Raw genomic sequence first — 19,908 nt, forward strand, 5'->3', positions numbered from 1 at the left:
TGTTTTCCTGGTTGTTACTTGTGTTAAACCAGTAAAAATCATCTGTACTTTGCTACATTATTTTCTGTATCACTCACCCAGGTTGCTTTTTCCTTAGGAGGGTCATCTCAGCTGTAACTCACGGTTGCTCTTTGATTAAAAATAAAAAATAATCTGACAACACTATAAAAAGTAGTTGAAGTTTCTGTCTAATGAGCAGCCACTGATAATTTTTAATTCTCAGATGTTAGAGTTTGTTCCAAATCATTGTTTTAAATCATTAACTGAAAGGCTGTAAAGCCCACACGCAAGACTGGTTCAGCATCTAGTCACAAACCACCGTTAAACCAGTCTGAAGTCTCATTTCATCATTTTCTATATGTCTTAATCCAATTCAGGGTCGTCAGTCTGAAACCTGTTTAAGAAAATATCACAAAACCACCGAAAATCCATTTCAAACCCAGATTAGCTTTAAACCAGTTAAATCCTTACAAAACTTTTCCAAAACATAATTAAGACCTCTCTATAACTACACCACCCAAAGCTGAAAACCAGCTTCAGACCAAGTCGAAAACTAGTTCAATTCTCCTCCGAACTGACCCAAAACCAAGCTCAGAACAACTGGAAACAGACCCACAAGCAGGACCAAAACCAGTTTAAAGCAAAGCCCATGTCAGACCTTTAAAAGTGGTATAATCCTTGTCAATGTCCGATGTTTCTACGTGGAGAGTAAAGGGAGCAGAGAGGAGCCCAGTGCATCATGGGACGTCCCCCAGCAGCCTCGGCATAGAGCAGCAGGACTAGAGGGATGGATCAGGGTCACCAAACCAGACCTGCTATAAGGTTTATCAGGAAGGAAGGAAAGTTAGAAGATAATCTGAAGGTGGAGAGGGGGTCTGATACCTGAAGTTAAACTGGGAGCCGGTTCCACAGAGAGGGTCCGATAACTGAAAGCTGTGCTTCCTGAAGCCAAACTTTTATATCAGATGGAGACTTTCAGAGCATTTCTGGGACAGAACAATAATGGGGAATCTGTAATCCATGGACTAGTTTTCCTGCATGACTCTTAGACAGGATGCTCCTCATCTTGGGAATATAAAGTAGGTGGAAGAAGGAGGTCCTAGAAACCTTTTTCATGTGAGTCAAAGGACAGGAAAACTTTATTTATAAAAGACTTTTTGCGCATTTTGTGAAACAGCAGAGCAGAAAATCAGGCGCTAATGAAGTGTGAACGTTTCAGATCCAGGGGCAACAAAATCTCATGGAAAGAATCAAGTGACAAAAGCTTTTCCAACAGCCATTTAATGCATCTTCATGACCTTCTGTGACAACTGTATTTTTATTGCAGTCATGTTTTACGCTTTACTCCTTGTCAGGATTTACAAGTTTTTCAACACCAGGAATGTCCAAGTTGCATGTCAGATTCTACTCAGGCTGAACGGTCTAAGACGCCAAACTCAAGGGTTGTTTCCTTTCATAAAACAGGGAATTCTGGTCTTTTAAAGGGTCTGTGGGTTCAAATCACACCCTGACAGACTACTTCTACTAGGTTAATCATCTACCAGTTTCACATGTTTATCAGCACAACATGAAAATGTCATGGCACAGTGCAGGAAAGCACATGGTTTTAAAATAGGCTATTCCAACTCGCCATGTAATACTTGGTCAGGTACCTTAAACTAATTACTTCATTGGAGGATATCTACAGCAGTGAGACTGTCTTTACAGCGTATTTACAGGTGCACCAGATTATGATTTGATACAGACACAACCACACTAAATAACCAGCAAAAACTAGGTGAGCTGAGGGCATCTTACATTGCTACTCCCACACACTGAAGATGTTCCAAAAACCTTGCTAAACATTAATAGTTTTGCAGCATTTTATCACTACCATCCATTATCCAGTTACATCCCATCAACAACCATAAACAGGACAAAAAAAAATGAGTCTTCACCATGACCTGATTTGTATGAGGTGTATCCAGTTTCCAGTATAGAGCATTTTGATTCTGAAAAGGCATCTGAACCATAACAGTTGTTTGGCAAACTACAGTTGTTCTCAACACACTGTGAAGACATTGCCCAGTGCTGTGTGTGTTTGTGTGTCTGAAAAAGGGTTCAGTGGTAAGAGACTATGGCTCAAATAAACAACAAAAGCTCCCCGTCAGGGAATCAAACTGGTCTTCTGCATGAGAGGCGGAGATACTGGTCACTATACTAACAAGGAATGCTCTGTAGGCCCAAAAGCTTCACATCCACTACCAAAGGTAAACTATACAATTTGGAACAAGCTCATAGTAACTGCTGAGTTGGAAGCTGCCAGAGTTTCATTGTAAAAGATTACACCCTTTACACTTGTGAGGCTTCTGCGTGAGGGCGGTTACGGCGTCATCGCCACAAACACCGAGTGTGTCTGTGGAGGCTTGACGAGCACCTCTTGTACACCTAACGTACACCCTGCTACACAGATGGTTACGCAGATGTAATCTTACGTAGACACCAGACGAGTATAAATCCAGCTTAAGACAGTGGTCGCCAACCAGTTGATTGCCATCAGTATCAGCTCTGTCCATTTGTCCACCGCAAGGTTGTCCAGTGACAATCCCTTAACACTGGAAGCCAGGGACGGCTAGAGGACAAAGTCTGGTTATGAGGCAGCATTCTTGCTCCAGATACCCAAATCTCACCTGGCTGCACTGTGCTGAGGGTGAAGTCCGGGTATTGTGTAGTATTAGTGCTGCAAATACCGAAATCTCACTCTACTGCGCTGTGGTGAGGGTAAAACTTTCCCATATAAAGTGTGAGTTTTGTCACCCAAAAGCCCAGCCCATTCCAAAGAAGTCTCATCCATCATTCAAACATCTTCCTGTCATTTACTGGAGCTTGAAACATCAGTTTAAAAAATTCACTTTGCAGGATGACATGATGGTTCAGTCATTTTTCAAAGTTCTTTTTGGAGTACCAGGGGCGCGAAGGCGGACTTTGGAATAATTAAAGTCAGAGCAAAATTGTAAAATTTATTCAAACCCCTCCTAGGGCCCATGTTAAGGGATTGCCATTGGACAACCCCTTTTCCGTAGGCGTGATAGATCTGAACTTGAATTTTACTGTATTGTTGGGAAAAACTATGTTTCCAGTAAAAATATTCATGCTTTAGAAAAATACTTATAAGACTGACAGTTGATCACTGAAACAAATTTCCTACAGTCTTTATGGCCCCTGAAGCTCAACATGGTTCATTTTGGTTCACCCTATGGCTCTGTCACTAATCTTTGCATAGTGAAGAATTTATAAGAAAACTCTGATTTTGTTTCCATAAAAATGTGTCTCTACTTTTTACAGGTCCAATATTTTACTACAAACTAATTTTATCTCTCTTTAAATTTTAGATTTAATTTTGTTATTTGCTTCTTTATTATAATTAAAGGTGTTACTGTCAAACATTATTATTAACAATATAAATATTAGTTATTATTTTCTGTTTGGGAGCTTGTGTGTTTAACTAGAACTGCACTTCTGAAAAAGACTTACTGTCATGGACAAGTCACTTCTAGGAGTCATCTGAGGGTTTTTCCAGGAAAATGTCCAAGGCAGGTCCGTTATCTGGTAATTCCTGTAGATCTTCAGTCTGAAACAGAGCAAACAAGCACATCACTCACAGGACAACAAACCAGGTTAGAAATGATCCTCCTAACTAAGGATAAAGTCTTCCTTGTCTGCTCATCCATGTCATTTGAGAGATCCACAACCTCACAACACGCCACATGTGATTCACTGTCTGAGGACTGAACTCAGACAATAAATCCAGTTGTTGGATCAACATAAAAACACCATCTATTTCCTGTCTAGAGAACAAAGGGTAGACTGTCTTTGTCTCAGCAGACCTTAGAGGATTATTCTGCCTCTTTTCTTCAAAGGTCTGGTCCTATCTACATTCTGGAAAAACACATTGTTAGTAAAGATCCTGTATGATACACTTTCAAAATATATTGGGGACTGTACTCAGACACTGAACACAACTTTTGTACCAAATTAAATAACACCACAGCAAATACCTCTCCAACTGTCCTGCAAGCTCATAAAAATAATTAATTACACAAAAATCTGACATTTGATTTCTACTGAAAGTAAAATAAATGGAAAATGTTTTATTTAAGATAATTCAGAACAAATTATCCTACTTTTGATCAAATGATCTTAGTAAATATGAACGCAACCATTTAGGAAATTCTTAGCCAACATTAAGCAGGAATGTATAAAATGTGGGAAATTATAGATTAGAATGAATAAACAGGAAATAATAAGATGCTTACATACAAGATAAAGGTTAACAAGCTACTAATGACATAACAAAACATAAGTTCTGCTATTAAGAAGAAAAACATCCCAGTTAAAAGTTCCTTCCTCAGATTATCTCCAGTAAAAGAAACTCTGAGGGGATGAAGGGGAGAAGGTTTTTTCTGACGCTGCCATTGTTTCATGCTCCTTTCTAGTATTTGATCCCTCGTAACACAAATGTTGAAGATGTTGGTTTTATCCTCTCTTTCATTCAGGCTTTCCATGACATCTGCAATGCTTATGGTGACACAGGAAAGAGAAAAAAGTTCATTTTGTGAAGGTTTTATATAAATATCTCTGGAATGTAGAAACTTTGAGAGAAAAAGCGTTGTCATAAAGTCCCTTTTCATCTCTTGATGAGCCTTAAACTGCTGTGGACCATCTCTGCTGCATAACTTCTGTTTCCATCCAAGGTGATGACATTTGATTCATCACAAGCTCTGAAAATAAACCTGCTTTAGATAAACTGCACAGCAAGATGATCTACAAATCACTGCATCCTGTTTCTATTTACATTTCACACAATGTCACAAGTTTTTATTTAGAATCGGGAGGAAAACATGTTTGAAAACGACTTTAGAAATATAAACTGTACATGACAGAAAGCAGAAGAAAAGGAAAGTTTAGGACACATAAATGATAAATATTAGTTACAGAAACGTTACTCTGACATGTTTGAGCTTTATTCTGTCCTCTTACAATAATAATCAAACATTATGATATAAATGACATCTAGTTATTTTAGATCAGCTATAACATCACAAACATATTTTCTGACTTCTGACCTGATCCTAAATATGACAACATTCAATCACAATCATTATGATTTATAATCTATTAAATATTTGGCCGATTATGCATCTTAATCTAAACTAAAAACCTTTTGACCAGAATTCTGTCAGAATATCAGAGAATATTCAGTCAGTAAAGTCACTTCCACCATTTCCTGCTTTTTATGTGTCAACTTTAACACATTCATGTACAGCTGCCATGAAACAAGCAGCAGGTATGAACTTTCTATATTTACATCAGATAACAATTTCCTGGCACCGAAACACTGAAACAAGAAAAAACCTTCATCAAACTAAACAACAAAACAAAACGTCTGATCAAGAAACCAAAAGAGTCCAAACCAGAACTCAACTAAACCCACAGACCATGTTATTGACGGCTGAAACTGTGATAGAAACGACCAAACACATACAAACTGGTTACCATTAAATGCAGCTGCACAAGTTTGAAAGATGGACATGAGGTCAGTTTTCTAGAAGTCACATAATCAGATATTTACTGTCTAATCTAAACTGTTTGAAGCTGGCAGAAAGTTTACATTTAGCAAATGACATCTGAGAAAACTGAACTCATTTCACGTTTGTGACATAATGTGACTGAAATGTTTGGAAAACTGGAAAAATATGACAAAGTTTTGTAATGTAGTTACACTTTTGTCATGTGTGTAACTACATGTGCACTATTTTTCTAAACATTTCAGTCATATTAAACCATAAAATGTGAAATGACTTCAGTTTACTTTGAAGTCATTTGCTAAATGAACAATTAGAAATATATTTCTTTAACTTTATGTGTTCAGAGGTTGAATCCCTCCTACCTTGTAACAGCTGCAGGCAGGTCTTCTGCTGCTCTCCTTCCTCTCTTTAGTTTCCTTAATATTCCACTTACCAGAAACGTTTCCTTCTACAATCTGAGAAAAATAAAAATCCTCCATAAATCAGGAAAGCTTCCTTCATCCAGCAGGTCCAGAGTCTCTCTAACAGGTTTTCAGAGCTGCTTGTAGAAGGAGACGTTCTAAACTTGTCTTTATTATGTCTCACCGAACGCTACGTCAGAAAGGCAGCGTGGTGTCCTGGATACGTGCCGCGCATGCGCAGTAACGTAGCAGCTGTTTGTAGTACAGTATGGTGACACAGTTCTACGTAGCTTCCAGAGGACGAGTTCACGTCAGGATCGGGATGATTGACAGGTCGCCATCTTTACTGTTAGTGAGGAGATAAAAGGAAAACGGCGTCATGGCCTCAGGAAGAAGTTACCGTAGCGGTTCAGAAAAACGGAGGAAGAGAGACAGTCAGAGGTGGGACACTGGCGCGTGATGTGGAGAGAGAGAGAGAGAGAGAGAGAGAGAGAGAGAGAGAGAGAGAGAGAGAGAGATTGTAATTAGTACTGCTAGCTAGCTCAGCTAGCCTCGGCTAAATGCTAGTTAGCTAGCTAGGAGTTTAACTCATGAATGAGTTTTAGTGTTTCATTTATTAAAGTTGGTTAAATTAAAATGAACATTTCATACGTGAATGGACTGACTGACACTTAGATTACTTTAGGATTACTGATGATTCATTTATTAAGTTTACTGTGGCTTTTATAGGCCTGTGAGTAGAAGTGTGTGATGCTTTCTAAACAGCAGTTATTTATTAAATAACTAATAAATATTGGGCCTGTTATTGATTATTTTGGACCACCGTGGCAGTGGATTATTGACCTGAGTGGATGATGGATCAGGGTAGATTATCACTAACTGCTGAGTTAGTTTCAGTCTCTTTGTAACATTTATTAGAAAATTAATTGTAACGATAAAGTTTTCTTATTTGAACAACACGGCCTCAATTCCTGCAGCTGAGATCAGTTTTTGATGTAGTACTTTGTTTTATTCAAAACAACCACAATAACACAACCTAAAGTCAGAGTGATGGAAACTTTGTATATTATATACACATGTATGTAATTAATTCATCTCAATTAATCACATTTTAATCGCATAACAAATGTAAAAAATGTTATTTTTGTTTATAAATATCATTATGATGTGATGTTATTTATGAGGTTTTGACCAGCTTTATGTTAAATATTATTAAATTGTCTTAAATATTAAAGCCTGTCATCATGAAAGATTTTATCTGAAGAAAAAGTCTCACAAATTTAAATGAATCCTGAAATGAAATGAAACTCGGACTCGTCCACTTAAAAGTCTCTTGATGCAGCTGCATAAACAACCCGCTGCTGGTCCTCTTCATTCAGCCTCTGCCAGAGTCCGTTAATTTCAGGGCCTGAAATTCATTTTTCAAAATGGGGGGGCTCCCCCCTTACATGCATCATATAGGAGGGATTTGTTCTCTTTGGGGGGTCTTACCAGTGAGTTTTACTGCAGGTCTCCTACTCGTACCTCAGATTAACGTGCAGATTTCATTGCAGTCTCTCTTTTCTTAGTCGTCATCTCAGATAACTTCAGATAAGTTCAGATGATTTAAGGAGTTCCTTAACTGAGTTTTACCAGCTGATGCCACCACAAGAAGGACTGGGGCAGACCACCTTAACCTTCCACAACTTATAGAGCATCCAGACGAGTAGTGGATGGGTGAAAACACGGTCTGGTGAAGGCTCCTGGTGGTAGAGACTCGGCTGAGGTGGGTAGTACCACAGCTTCAGGTTGTCCTGGAGCTCCAGTTTTCCCTTTACCCCCGATCTTAAACAAGGCTTCTGATATCCACCCATGGTCTTCAGGTGGAAGCCCTCTGCCCACAAACAGGACAGCTGAGTGAGGGGTGACCCCGAAGGGGTTACAGGGTGGATAGATGTGGGTAACAGGTTGGGTGGAGGAGGGAGGGTGGGAGTGGGTGGAGGAGGGGCTGCCTCTGGGGTTTTGAAGCCCTGGGCCCTTCATTCTGGCCACCCTGGATGGCTGGTGTCTGGCGGGGTCGGCAGCTGCAGATCTTGGCCCACCGGGTCCTGGACCCTGTGACCCCGGGGGGCTCTGGCTGGGGCTTTGCTCTGCCGCCCTTGGGGTGGGTCCAGGGTAGTCTTTGTGGTGGGGTGGCTTGGGTTCCTGCTCCAGGATTACCAACGATCACCCCGATCTCTAGTTTGTCTCTAGTCTCCATGGAGACGTGATCGCGTTTGCAGGATCACACTCATCTCTGATCGCTCCTCATTCCTCATCCTCTTCATGCTGACAGTCACTGAGTTGTCCAGTGTGTTTATACACTAAGAAATACTTTTGTTTAGGATTATTTTATTATTATTTATGTGTGTGTCTTTGGTACTTTGGTTGTTGATGTGATACATCTTGTTGCTGTCTGGGTTATTTTTTTAGGAACTCCTGATGATTGTCAGCTTAGTTTACTTGTAAAAGCTGTAAGAAATTCTTTGTTGTGTTTCTGTACAGGTGTAGCAGCAGAAGGAAGGCTCCTTCTTCGCCTCTGGTTCCTGCAACAAGAGGGGGACACTCTCCTCCACCTTTAACTCCAGGGCCTGTCTTTGGGTGGATCCTGCTGGACTATCCAGCTCCTGTGGTCGCGGCCTCCTGGCTGCCCTCCAGAGAGCTGTTTCCTGTCTGCGCCGCCTCCCAGCCTGACTAAACTAAATATTTTAATATGTAGGTGTTGACAAACATGCAGTTATTGTGGTATTTATGTATTTATTTATCAATTTTACTGGTAATTTAAGTTTGATTCACTAAGTATTCTATGAAAATGTTACCACCACTTCCTTTCTCCTCAGCGGAGCTGCTTTCAAAGTGATTTTCCAAACACATGAAGTTTCTGGACAAAGTATCAGATCGGTATCAGATCAGTATCAGACCGGTATCAGACCGGTATCAGATCGGTATCAGACCGGTATCAGACCGGTATCAGACCGGTATCAGACCGGTATCAGACCGGTATCAGATCGGTATCAGACCGGTATCAGACCGGTATCAGACCGGTATCAGACCGGTATCAGACCGGTATCAGACCGGTATCAGACCGGTATCAGACCGGTATCAGACCGGTATCAGACCGGTATCGCTGATACTGGCTTGTATTTTACTTGGTATCGGATCAGAAAGAAAGCGAGTGGCATCGTACATCACTACTCCAGTACTCCTGCTGGCAGCACGCGGTGTGACGGAAACCTACGAGCCTGCGTGCTCTAGTCTGGAGCTGCTCTTAAAGGGCCAGCGTCACTAAAATACCCCACACAGTTATCACAATACCAGCTTTACAAGCAGAACGAATGTGAACAGGTAAACAGTTTAAAACATAATAAGCTCCGTTTCACAATGACACATGTTTAATATTAGTTCTCTTGGCTACAGATAAATATATTTAGTTCAGTAAACGGCCTCTCATTACACAGTTCTTACCTTTCAGTTTACCAAACCAAGACTTGGTGGTTCACATGTTGCAGCTGCAGAGCCGAATGTCGCCATGGCCAGGAAAGTGTCTCAGGTAAACTGCAATCACACGTCAGCTGTTTAAAAGTGGGTTGTTAATACAAGTTACTTAGACTCTGTTTTACAGAAACAAGTCATGGAAGGTGGAGATTACTGGTTCTCCGGTCAGCACTGCATCTCAGTGAGTGATGACCTTTTCAGCCAGAGCATCTGTAGTTCTACACTTCATTCTCTGTCCAGCATTAAAGTCTTTTCCTACAGATTTAAACATCCGATGATAAAACTTTGTTCAGGCTCTAGACCCCCAAACTCCCTTGGTGTTCCTCTGTTTGATCGGGAGAGGATGGAGCACATCTGGCGGGTCCAGAAGAAGCATGTGAAGAGCATCCAAGATCCACCAGGTGTTGCTGCCATGGCAACTGAGAAGTCTCTGGTGATTTGCTGCATTCTGTCAACCAAACCTACAAGAAGCTGTTTGGCAGAAAGGTGGCGCCAGAGTTCTGTCCGTCCTCATGTTACACAGGTCAGAATTACATCAGTGTTACCAGGACAAAGGAAAAGCATGAGGCTGCATCTCTCTGAAAACTCTTGTGTTTTACTGTTTACCTGTGAAACTGTGTTGCTTAGTGAAAACAATATTTAGCCTTTTGTTACTGTGTATGTATTTCATGATCCTTCCAGCAGACTGGTTTTTACTCATTCCAGTCTGCATGGTGTTTATTTATTCGGTCTTGTCTCAGGCGAACTCGTAGGAGTTCAGTATCTGTTCCAGCAGACTGGTCAGGAGCTGCAGGACATGAACCCTGACTCAGAGGAGACCGCCCGGTTGGTTGAGGAGCACGATGTGGTGCTTGATGAGGAAGATGAGGGCTTTTCTGACCTCACAGACGAGCCACAGTGCTGGATATGGAGGTTCAACCTGCTCCCAGCACCTCCTCCACGCTGGCCTCTGGCATATCTGAGGCTGGAGATTCCTCACATGAAACTGTGTCAGTAACAGTTATTTGCTGCTGTTTTCTACATACTGTATGTTCACGCATGTTATTGAAACTAAAGGTTTTAAACAGTAATTTTCTGTTTTCTGCTTCATAACATTGGCAGGCTGTTGATGAGCAGAATGTGGCTGGATACCAGCATGTGGAGGAGAAAGATCCTAAATAGAATTTAGGGAACTTGCTCGTCAATAATTGTAAATAGTTCTGATTGTTTGAGTGTTTATTGTAAATATTGGTCTAGTTTGGTATAGTTTAATTATTGTTTAACAGTGTTTATTGAAAAACATGTTTGTCGTTGTTCTTAATGACAGTGAACATTAAACAGTGAGTGTGAAATGATTATTGTGGTGATTATGATGAAAGGATGTAAATTACTGGTAAGAAAGAACCACATTGTGACATTAAACTAAATGAAATCTTGTTTTTAGGAATGTGGTTCATCACAAAATTGTGAAGTTAAAGATTTATTTTCTTTACCAAATGATAATTTTCTTTGCCTAATAACTAAAGTGGTTATTTGATTTTTCATAATGTATTATGAACAGATGTAAGAGCAAGTAGCACCAAAGCGGTACTTTTGATAGAAAGGCAGCTGTGTTCCGGGTTTTGTTGTAAGCTCTTCCGGCCACCTCTCAGACTAGTGATGCGAAGTTCGACTCTTTTCACTAACCCAGGTCTTTTACTCTCGAACAGTAAAGTGAACGAATCTTGAAGGAATCATGTCGTTCATTTTTACAGCAGGTGGCTGTAAAAAAGTCCGCGATTCTCAAGCAGTAAATACTGAAGGCAACAAAACTACTGGTAATGTCACAAGCAATTCAAACCATGTGAAAACGTAGGGAAGCAAATACACACCACAATAAAGGTATTTGTGTCCTACATCCTCCCTGCCATTGTTTAACAGCACAACAGTGACTCGGTAGCTATCACTCGACAAATGAACAAGAGACCGAGCCAAGAGCGAACGTACTGCTGAGCCTGAGCTGTGAACTGGAGTGTCTCTAGAGAGAGAGTGGTGTCATCTCCGTTCACTGCAATGGTTCAGTTTTTTCACAGCAATGGCGGCGTATGGAGCCCCTCAAAAGTTCCCGGAAGTTAGCAAAAGCTAAGCGACGGTCAACGTATTTCAATGGAGCAGATTGTCGGAGCTACACTTCTTCAAGGTAAGATGTTTTAATAGTCATATTTCCATATCAGTTGTGCATCAAAATCAACTTGACATGAGTAAATAAATATGTTGACGGATTGTCACCGTCTAGATTAATATATTTAGAGATTACAAACCGATAAAAGTTTATGCTAGCACACTGATAGCAGCAGATGCCACAGGCTGATGAATGTAAATTCTGTTCGTCAATATAAATTGATCCAACGCCGTTGATAGCGAGGTTAATGTGTAGGGAGAGCGATTGTACTTACATTTTTATTTAATTTTAATATATTTATAAGGCTGTGGAATTATGGACAAAGATATGAAGATGATTCTGTATGTGGGATATAATGTGTGACCACCGCATTTCACACATTTAACACTATAGGCCAGGCCAATAATTACACCGTTCATTTTACATAATAACTAGAAAGTCAGCTGTTTTGTGGAATAGTACAGCCAATACAATTATACAATATTAGGGCTGTCATTTGATATTGCAGAGTGAAAAGTTCAGTCATATATATTCACTATATATTATACTATTATATATTAATTATGTTGTATTATCAGTTCTGGGGTTGCCTGACGTTAACTGGGATACTGTTCTTCTTCACCTTCCTGGTTTGGCCACTTTTAAGTGTTGTTTCCTCTTTTTTTCTATATTCTGCAACCTCAACCATATAAATCTCCCTGTGATGTGTTTAATTTAAAAATAAACTTCCCAATGATATGGTCTTTGAAAATGTGTAAATGCATTGTTTTAATATGATTACCTCACATATTTTTTGTTTTCAGTCCCTGATGGTGGTCAAATGTATCCTGCTGACTTTGGCCATCCATATTTTCCTTCTGTCCCTGTCTTTGGGGAAGCCATACATACATTTCTCTGAGCGATTGGAGCATCCCCATGCAGCACAGCATACCATGGTGAAGACTGTATTCAAGGATAGCAGAGAAAAGAAATGGCTAGACATGCTGATCTAGTCGAGTTTTATTGTAAAGGAATTCTTTTAGGTATTAAATGCATTTGGAAAACAAAGGGTGTTTGTCTGATTTATTATGTATATGTAGGGAGTAAGTCTTGGGATAGTTAACAAATAGTGATAGAAAGCTATGTATTTTCCATGAATTGAAATCAAAATTTTATTTATTTGCCATGGATTTTCTGTAAGAACACATTATATTGTGAGTCAGTCTGCCTCAGTCAAAATAAGTCTTAAGACTTAAAAGCAATTCACACAAGTAGATACTAATAAGTAAGAATAGATAACCCATTTATTTGAAATGAATTGGGATCTAAATTTTATTTATTGGATATAGATTTCTTGTAAGAACAGTTATCATTATGCTGTGAGCCTAGATTTATTGTGTAGTCAATTGGTAAATCATTGTCGTCACCTGTTGGTATGCCTCAGTCTGAAAGATAAAGTTAAAAAAACAGAAAATATTAGATTTACATTGCTGTTGATGTCATACAGGTTTAGTAAACTTAACATGATTCATATCAATGAACACAACTATAAAAACATTGAAAGCAAAGCCTTCATTGATCATTATTTACCGATTGTCGTAGTTTTCTTATTATTTTGTATTGGCCGCCAAGCACTTCCTGGAACTTTTGGAGGCTACATGGACCACGTGATCGGCAAGCGTTTTGAGCTTCCGGTGGCGCCACTCTCTCTAGAGGCACACTAACCCCCAATCCCAAACCGAAAACTTGAGCACTCGCCCTGAGCCCCTGATGACTAAATGACATCACCTGCGTGAGGAGTCGAGGGTGACAGGCCACAAGGGCTCGAAATGCTTTAAATAGGATTGGGACAGCACTTTGAGACCTGCACTGCAAGGAGAGAGACGCCATACACACATATATATATATATATACACACATATATATATATATATATATATATATATACACACATATATATATATATATATATACACACACACATATATATATATATATATATATATATATATATATATATATATATACACACACATATATATATATATATATATATATATACACACAATATATATATATAGTATATATAGTAGAGGTCAGGAAGCTCCTGTAAACGCCGCCGTGGGGAAATTAAACGGCGAAAAATATAACGACCCAGCGCCACAATACTGAAGAACATGTTTCACACGTCGGCTTCTCTCGGTAAACTCCGTGTTTCACGTGACATCGCAGTGATTTATGGGTAATTCCTTAGCGAAAGTTGGCATCGATGCTGACTTATGGAAAGGGGGCAGAAAGGGCTCAAAAATGTCCGCCATCATCCCTTGATCACTCACACAATTCCAATTGGAATACCACTGAACCCTCGAGCCCCTCGCGGGAGCGCGCCCGTGAGTGCAGGAGTGCTCAAAGCTGTGTCCCAATTCAGGGTCTGCACACTTCGAAGTGCGCAGACTACGTAGGCTGCAGAGTGTCCTCCGTAGTCTACACACTTCGAAGTCTGCTTAACGTTCGTGAAATGGGACAGCCTACCTAGTCTACAAGAATTTCCCATAGCAACAACACAGGACGTTTAATCACTTAAACCTCAGAAATTACTTGTAGGAAACGTCAGCAGACGCTGAACAGAGAGGCAACACCGACAGTTTAAAAAAAAACAAACAAAAAAAAAAAAAAACGGTTTGATGCTTTGTTGTTTTCCATCCGGTACACAGTTCATTAACCCCTTAAAAGTAACTGAATATCAAATATTACCGAATTTTAATGTCACCATTTAACAAACATGCTTTAAATATACTTGGTTTTGTAACGTTTATACTAAAGTGTAGTTAAAAAAACGAACTTTTTTTTAAAATAAAACTTTATTTAAACTTAATACGACTCTTTTGAGGTTGCTGATTCGCCACCGTCCTGTGCGCAACGAATTATGGGAGAAAAGAGGCCGCGAAGGATGCATCACCAGCAGCCTTCGTTTGAGGCCAAACGAAGTGCGGATTCGAAGGGTGGATTCGGAGGGTCCTTCAAATTCTGTGAATTGGGACAGTACTTCGCGCACCGCGATGACGTATGTGGCCGACGAATTCGCACTTCGAAGTGTGCAGACCCTGAATTGGGACACACCACAAGTGTTCCATTTGGGATTCGACCTAAACGGGATCAGCGCCGTCCATGCTGCTGCATTCACGGAGCAACTGCAACACGGGATTTCAGGGCTACTGCTAGGAATCACACATGAAAAACGCATCCTCTGTTTAGTCATTGTTTATATTTTAAATAAATATGTCACGTATGTTCTGTGTCTCTCGTTTTTCTTCAGTGATGCCGCCATATTTTAGATTTTTATATCTTCGGTTTTCCCTCGAACTTGATGGGATTTTGAGTTGAGTTCTCATGTTTCGTATGTACGTGAATACAGCATAGTGGCGTAACAAGTCGCGCATGCGCCACGGAGTCCAAGCTTTGTTTTATTTTGGCGGCTACAGACGGAGCGGAGAGCTGCTGGACCTTCAGACTAGAAGCAGAATGGAGGAGCAGAACCAGAACCAGGACCAGAACCCCACGAGGAGGAACAAAGCGGGATCATCCTCTGATACCACCGGTCGGCAGGTCAGTGTTGAGGACACTAAAGACACGAGGACGAGTCTCGAGGCTCCGTGTCTCATCCGTTTGTTCTGGTTTTCTATCAGAGGTGAAAAGAAAAGTAGTAAAAGTTTGTGTTTTCATGTTTTCCTCGTTAAAAACCGCAAAGTATCCTCGTTTCCTCGCAGACAGAACCCAACGTAGGAGCTACGTCTGCAGTACAGAGGAACGGAGATCAGGGGCGTAGCCATCATTTTAGAAGTGAGGGGGACAAAGTGCTTAAAGGTCTATTGAGGGATTTATCATCCTCTCACATTCAATTGCGTCTATCCTTAGCAGCTAAAGAACCACATAACCACAAACAACACAGCACCAGGGAACCAACTTTAGTTCTTTAGATTTTGATAGTATATAGTGATATATAGTACGTCACTTTAAAGTCAAAATCTAAAGCTGCCAAACTCTGGTTGAGCTAACACAGAATGACCCTGGAGCATCTACAGGGTGAGTAGCCAGGTAATTAAGTGCCAAATGACAACGCTGAAAACAAAAAGTTTCTGTAAAACACTTTTCCTGTTTAAAAAATCAGCTCCAAAATGAAATGGAAGTGACAAGGTAACACGGTAATAAGCCACATAATTTAATGGCAAGAAGCAACAAGTGGAAGTGACACAACAATAAATATCTCAGCATTAAGATGATGCTATTTATCATTTATTTATCATCAACGATGACAGCACACATGTGCAAAATTAATCAGTTAAAAAAATGGTTTGACCAGAGCCTGCTGACTAAAACAGTTGTCGAATAATGTCTGCAAATAAATGAACAACCATTATTTATTTATTATTTAAAAATATGTGTAAAACAACAGTGAGCACAAGTTCTGTTCAGATTGAGGAGTGGGTTTATTCCTACGTGGTAGATTAGCCAAAAATTCATGTAAGACTATTGTTTCTTTACAGCAATATTATTTACATAGAAGTAAAGAGAATTCATCCAATTAATTACTTCAGTAAGAGTAAAAATGTAGTAAATGTAGTGAAAAAACTGAAGTATTGTGTAGCCTAACGTCTGATTTATTCATCAAATAACACTAATGTAATCTTTCTTTTAAAATAATAATCAGCAAATTCATGTACTTTAAACTTTAACTACCACTAAATAAATGTAATCTTTGTAAATATAACAGTAAAAGGAACACAAATACATTTATATTCTTATTTTCTACCTAGAAGTGAGTCATCTTAGAGTAGCCAAACCGTAGCCTAACGTTACTTGAGTAAGAGCAGCCTGTTGTTACTTTAGAATAATATTACTCAAGTAAAAGTAAAGATTATTTTACAACAAAGCAACTCTCAAGAGTACAATTTATCCAAAAAGTTGTTAAAGTAAATGTCAGGGAGTAGATACTACCACCTCTACCTTAACTAGCTAGCTTAGCTAACTAAACTGACATCTATCCGTCATCCTTTAAAGTCCTCATAGGCAATATAATATATAACATACAATATAGAACGTCTCTGTTTTAGCTAAACAGTATCTACATCCAGCAGCGTTACTCATCTTTCACCGTTTGTTTGGAAGAAACTTTCTAAAGTTTTATGTCTCTTGACTGGTTTGCTGAACTTGTGTGAAGATGTCAATCACATCAAAGACAGCCTGTCTCTGTCCACACACGGTATTTGTTTGCCGTCTTAGCTTCGCTTGCTCATGGTGTGGCTCGGAAACATGTGTTTCTACATGTTAGATTTAATTAAGAGGCTGTAATGGCTGTAAAAAGTGCGGGGACAGAGGTCAGAGATGCGGGAAGTGTGGGGGAGATAATATATCACGTTACTTTTACACAAAACGTCTCGTAATTCCGAGCGTCCGAGAGTTGTTGACGTCATTATGGAGCAGTTCCCGCTTTAAATGCTGCTGGACAATGTCTCCATCAACAGTATTGCTGAGTCATGGTAGTTACTCCTGATAGGAAATGTTTCTCCTGGACGAAGGAACATGAATCATTCAGTTGGATCCACAGCAGAAAAATAACATGTAGGTGACTTCAGTCCTTGTTTGAATGTTGTTCCCTCAGTGAGGTTTTTAGTTCCTCGTATCCTCCTGAAACACTGAGACAATCTTACTGTAACAGTCCAGTAACCTGCTGGAAGAAGTTCACAACCACACGACTGTCAAGATGACCTGTAATTAGGGAAGTAACGATGCACTCAAGCCACGATTCGATTCAATTCACGATTCTAAAGTCACGATTCAGATTTTTTACGATTTTTCTCAACAAAATTAATTGTAGCGCAAGTTACTTTTGTTTTTTATTTGAACATCTGGCCTTTTGTCCTTTTATCAAACTATAACTTTGTTGTTTTACTAACAGAACTTAACACCGAACAAAATAATAATTATACATGATATGGAAATGATCACAAATCCTTTTATGACCAAAAGATGTTCTTTTAATTTGTTTGAACATTTGCATTTATGTCTTTGTATCAAATTGAACTTGTCTTAGAGACAGAACTTCAGAAGGTGAATAAAACATCTCACATTTGAATACCAAAAAGTAGACTACCACTTCTTCAACAGGATTTCTTGAGCAATACCAGCATGTCTGTGTTGTAATATTTGCAAAGTCACAATGGCCTCCTGCACTTCACTTGGTTCAGAAGTGGCTGGTAAACTAATGCTGCTTTGGCATGTTTTTCTTCAGAAATACCAAAATGTCCACATTCTCAGGCAAAAGCTGTGATCTCTGCAAAGTCACAATAGGCTCTTTCCGACTGTAGGAACCTTTTGCAGTTCCTATAACCTTTTCAGGAACCAGGCCGTTTTTTCGCGCATTCCGACATATAGGAACTAGGGGTGTGCAATATCGTCTCGTCCACGGTAACACCGGTGGTTTTTTTGACACCGGTATAAAATTTAATATTGCGATATCATATGGTGACGTCATTTGCGCGCCCTTCAACTCCTGCCGCAGGAAGGCGGCGCACTAGGTCAAAGTAAGAGTCAAAGTAAACATGGCTGAGCAAAGCAAGGATGTGGCATTACCACCTGACTTAATTCCAAAAAAGGGAGCCACCTCTGTCATCTGGAATTATTTTGGCTTCAGAAAAGACGACATGGATCAGACCACTATCCTTTGCAAGACATGCAAGCATGTTGTGTCAGGAAAGGGTGGAAACACGACGAATTTGTTCAGTCATCTAAAGCACAAACATCCTGTGCGCTATGAAGAGTGCATGCAGATGCGAGAAACTTCAGGAGTTGCGGGGACGGCAAGTAAAAATCCACCAAAAGTAGTTCAGCATGGAATTGTCAATGCCTTATTTAGCTGTACGCCTTACGCCAGTCAAAGCCAGCGGTGGAAAGACATAACTGACGCGGTTACTTACTGTGTGGCTAAAGACATGATGCCGATACAAACGGTGGAGAAAGAAGGCTTCCGCCACCTCGTACACAAGTTGGACCCCCGGTACCGGTTGCCTTCAAGAAAACATTTTACAAAGACTTCCCTTCCAACCATGCATGAGGCCTTACGCGAGGAAATTGCCACCAAACTGCGCTCTGTTGACTACTTTTCCTCCACGACGGACTTATGGTCAAGCAGAACGTCAGAACCTTACATGAGTTTTTGAATCCACCACTGATTTTGTTTTTCAGAAGCTTTTTACACAAATAGAGTTAATCATATTGTTTCCAGAAATGAATATAATATACAGTAAGCCTAAGGGGCTTTTTTTGTTTGACAACCTCATTTAAGTACACTCCCTCTTCTTGATGTTTACAAGGTATGGTTGAAAATGTTGCCTATGCCTAAAGATATTTGTTCACTAAACTGTTTAAAATGGTTTACATTTGTGAAATTTGCACTTGATTGTTTTTGGTTTTTGATAGTCATTTTAGCTAAACACATGGTAGCTGATTTCTGACTAAATGTGAATTCAAATAGATTTTTGAATAATTTAATTTATATTTTCTTTTGTTAACTAAATTTCCAAACCTAATGTAGGAGCATATTGTTTTTATTTTGGTTGCACAATATTTCTTTGTATTTATTATGTTTTGGAGCTACATATTTATGTGGTTAAAAGCCGTTGAAAACAATAAAAATGGGAAAAATCGTTACATATCGTTATCAAGGTATTTTTGAAAAATTATCGTGATAGAATTTTTTAGCAATATCGCCCACCCCTAATAGGAACTAGGGACCAAAGCCCTCAGTTCCTATAACCATTTTAGCTCCTGCTCCGAGGCAGGGTCTGAACGGGGTTCTATAGGAACCCTCATGACGTAGGTGTTTGGTGACTGGTAGCTACGCCCCTTGCCAGATTTCCGCATTTTGTGTCCCCGGCACATTTAAAAAAACACGGTTGCACATACGGACAAAAACAACAACAGAGCAAGCGATAAATGGACCGACGAGGAGGTCGAAGCTCTTCTGACCGTCTACGCCACAGAGGATTTTCAGAGAGGTTTTGAAGGTTTGCAGCTAAATATAAAAATATTCCTAACGATCAGCTCTCAGTCAGAGAACGCGGGATAACGCGAAGCAGCGCACGTAGAAAACTCACACAAAAAACACAAAACACAACACTACAAATAAATTAAGGATCATGACAACCGGAGTGGGACGAACCGAAAAAACAGTAAATTGGACAGCTTGTACCACCGACATGTTTAGTCGGTCAACTCCGCAGCAAATGACTCCTGCGTGCGGCAGGAAAAG

The 19,908-nt window shown here is 39.8% G+C and overlaps 1 protein-coding gene and 1 long non-coding RNA gene across 2 annotated transcripts in view; one reads left to right on the forward strand and one right to left on the reverse strand.

Moving 5' to 3' along the window:
• Positions 1-262: 262 nt before the first annotated feature.
• Positions 263-6,169, reverse strand: LOC121635350. The gene is made up of 3 exons (XR_006009422.1): positions 5,930-6,169; positions 3,514-3,610; positions 263-394 (listed from the first exon to the last, which is right to left on the reverse strand). It is a non-coding gene; the product is annotated as an uncharacterized LOC121635350 (long non-coding RNA).
• An 8,889-nt stretch (positions 6,170-15,058) lies between these two features.
• The window catches only part of LOC121635269 (zinc finger protein 91-like), a 107,457-nt gene continuing 102,607 nt past the window's right edge, over positions 15,059-19,908 (forward strand). Inside the window, exon 1 of the mRNA XM_041978403.1 lies at positions 15,059-15,206. Within this exon, the coding sequence (XP_041834337.1) occupies positions 15,123-15,206 (84 nt within the window). The 5' untranslated portion in view covers positions 15,059-15,122. The remainder of the gene's footprint in view (positions 15,207-19,908) is intronic.

This window comes from Melanotaenia boesemani, chromosome 24 (genome assembly GCF_017639745.1).
Source record: "Melanotaenia boesemani isolate fMelBoe1 chromosome 24, fMelBoe1.pri, whole genome shotgun sequence".
In the NCBI taxonomy this organism is placed as follows: domain Eukaryota; kingdom Metazoa; phylum Chordata; class Actinopteri; order Atheriniformes; family Melanotaeniidae; genus Melanotaenia; species Melanotaenia boesemani.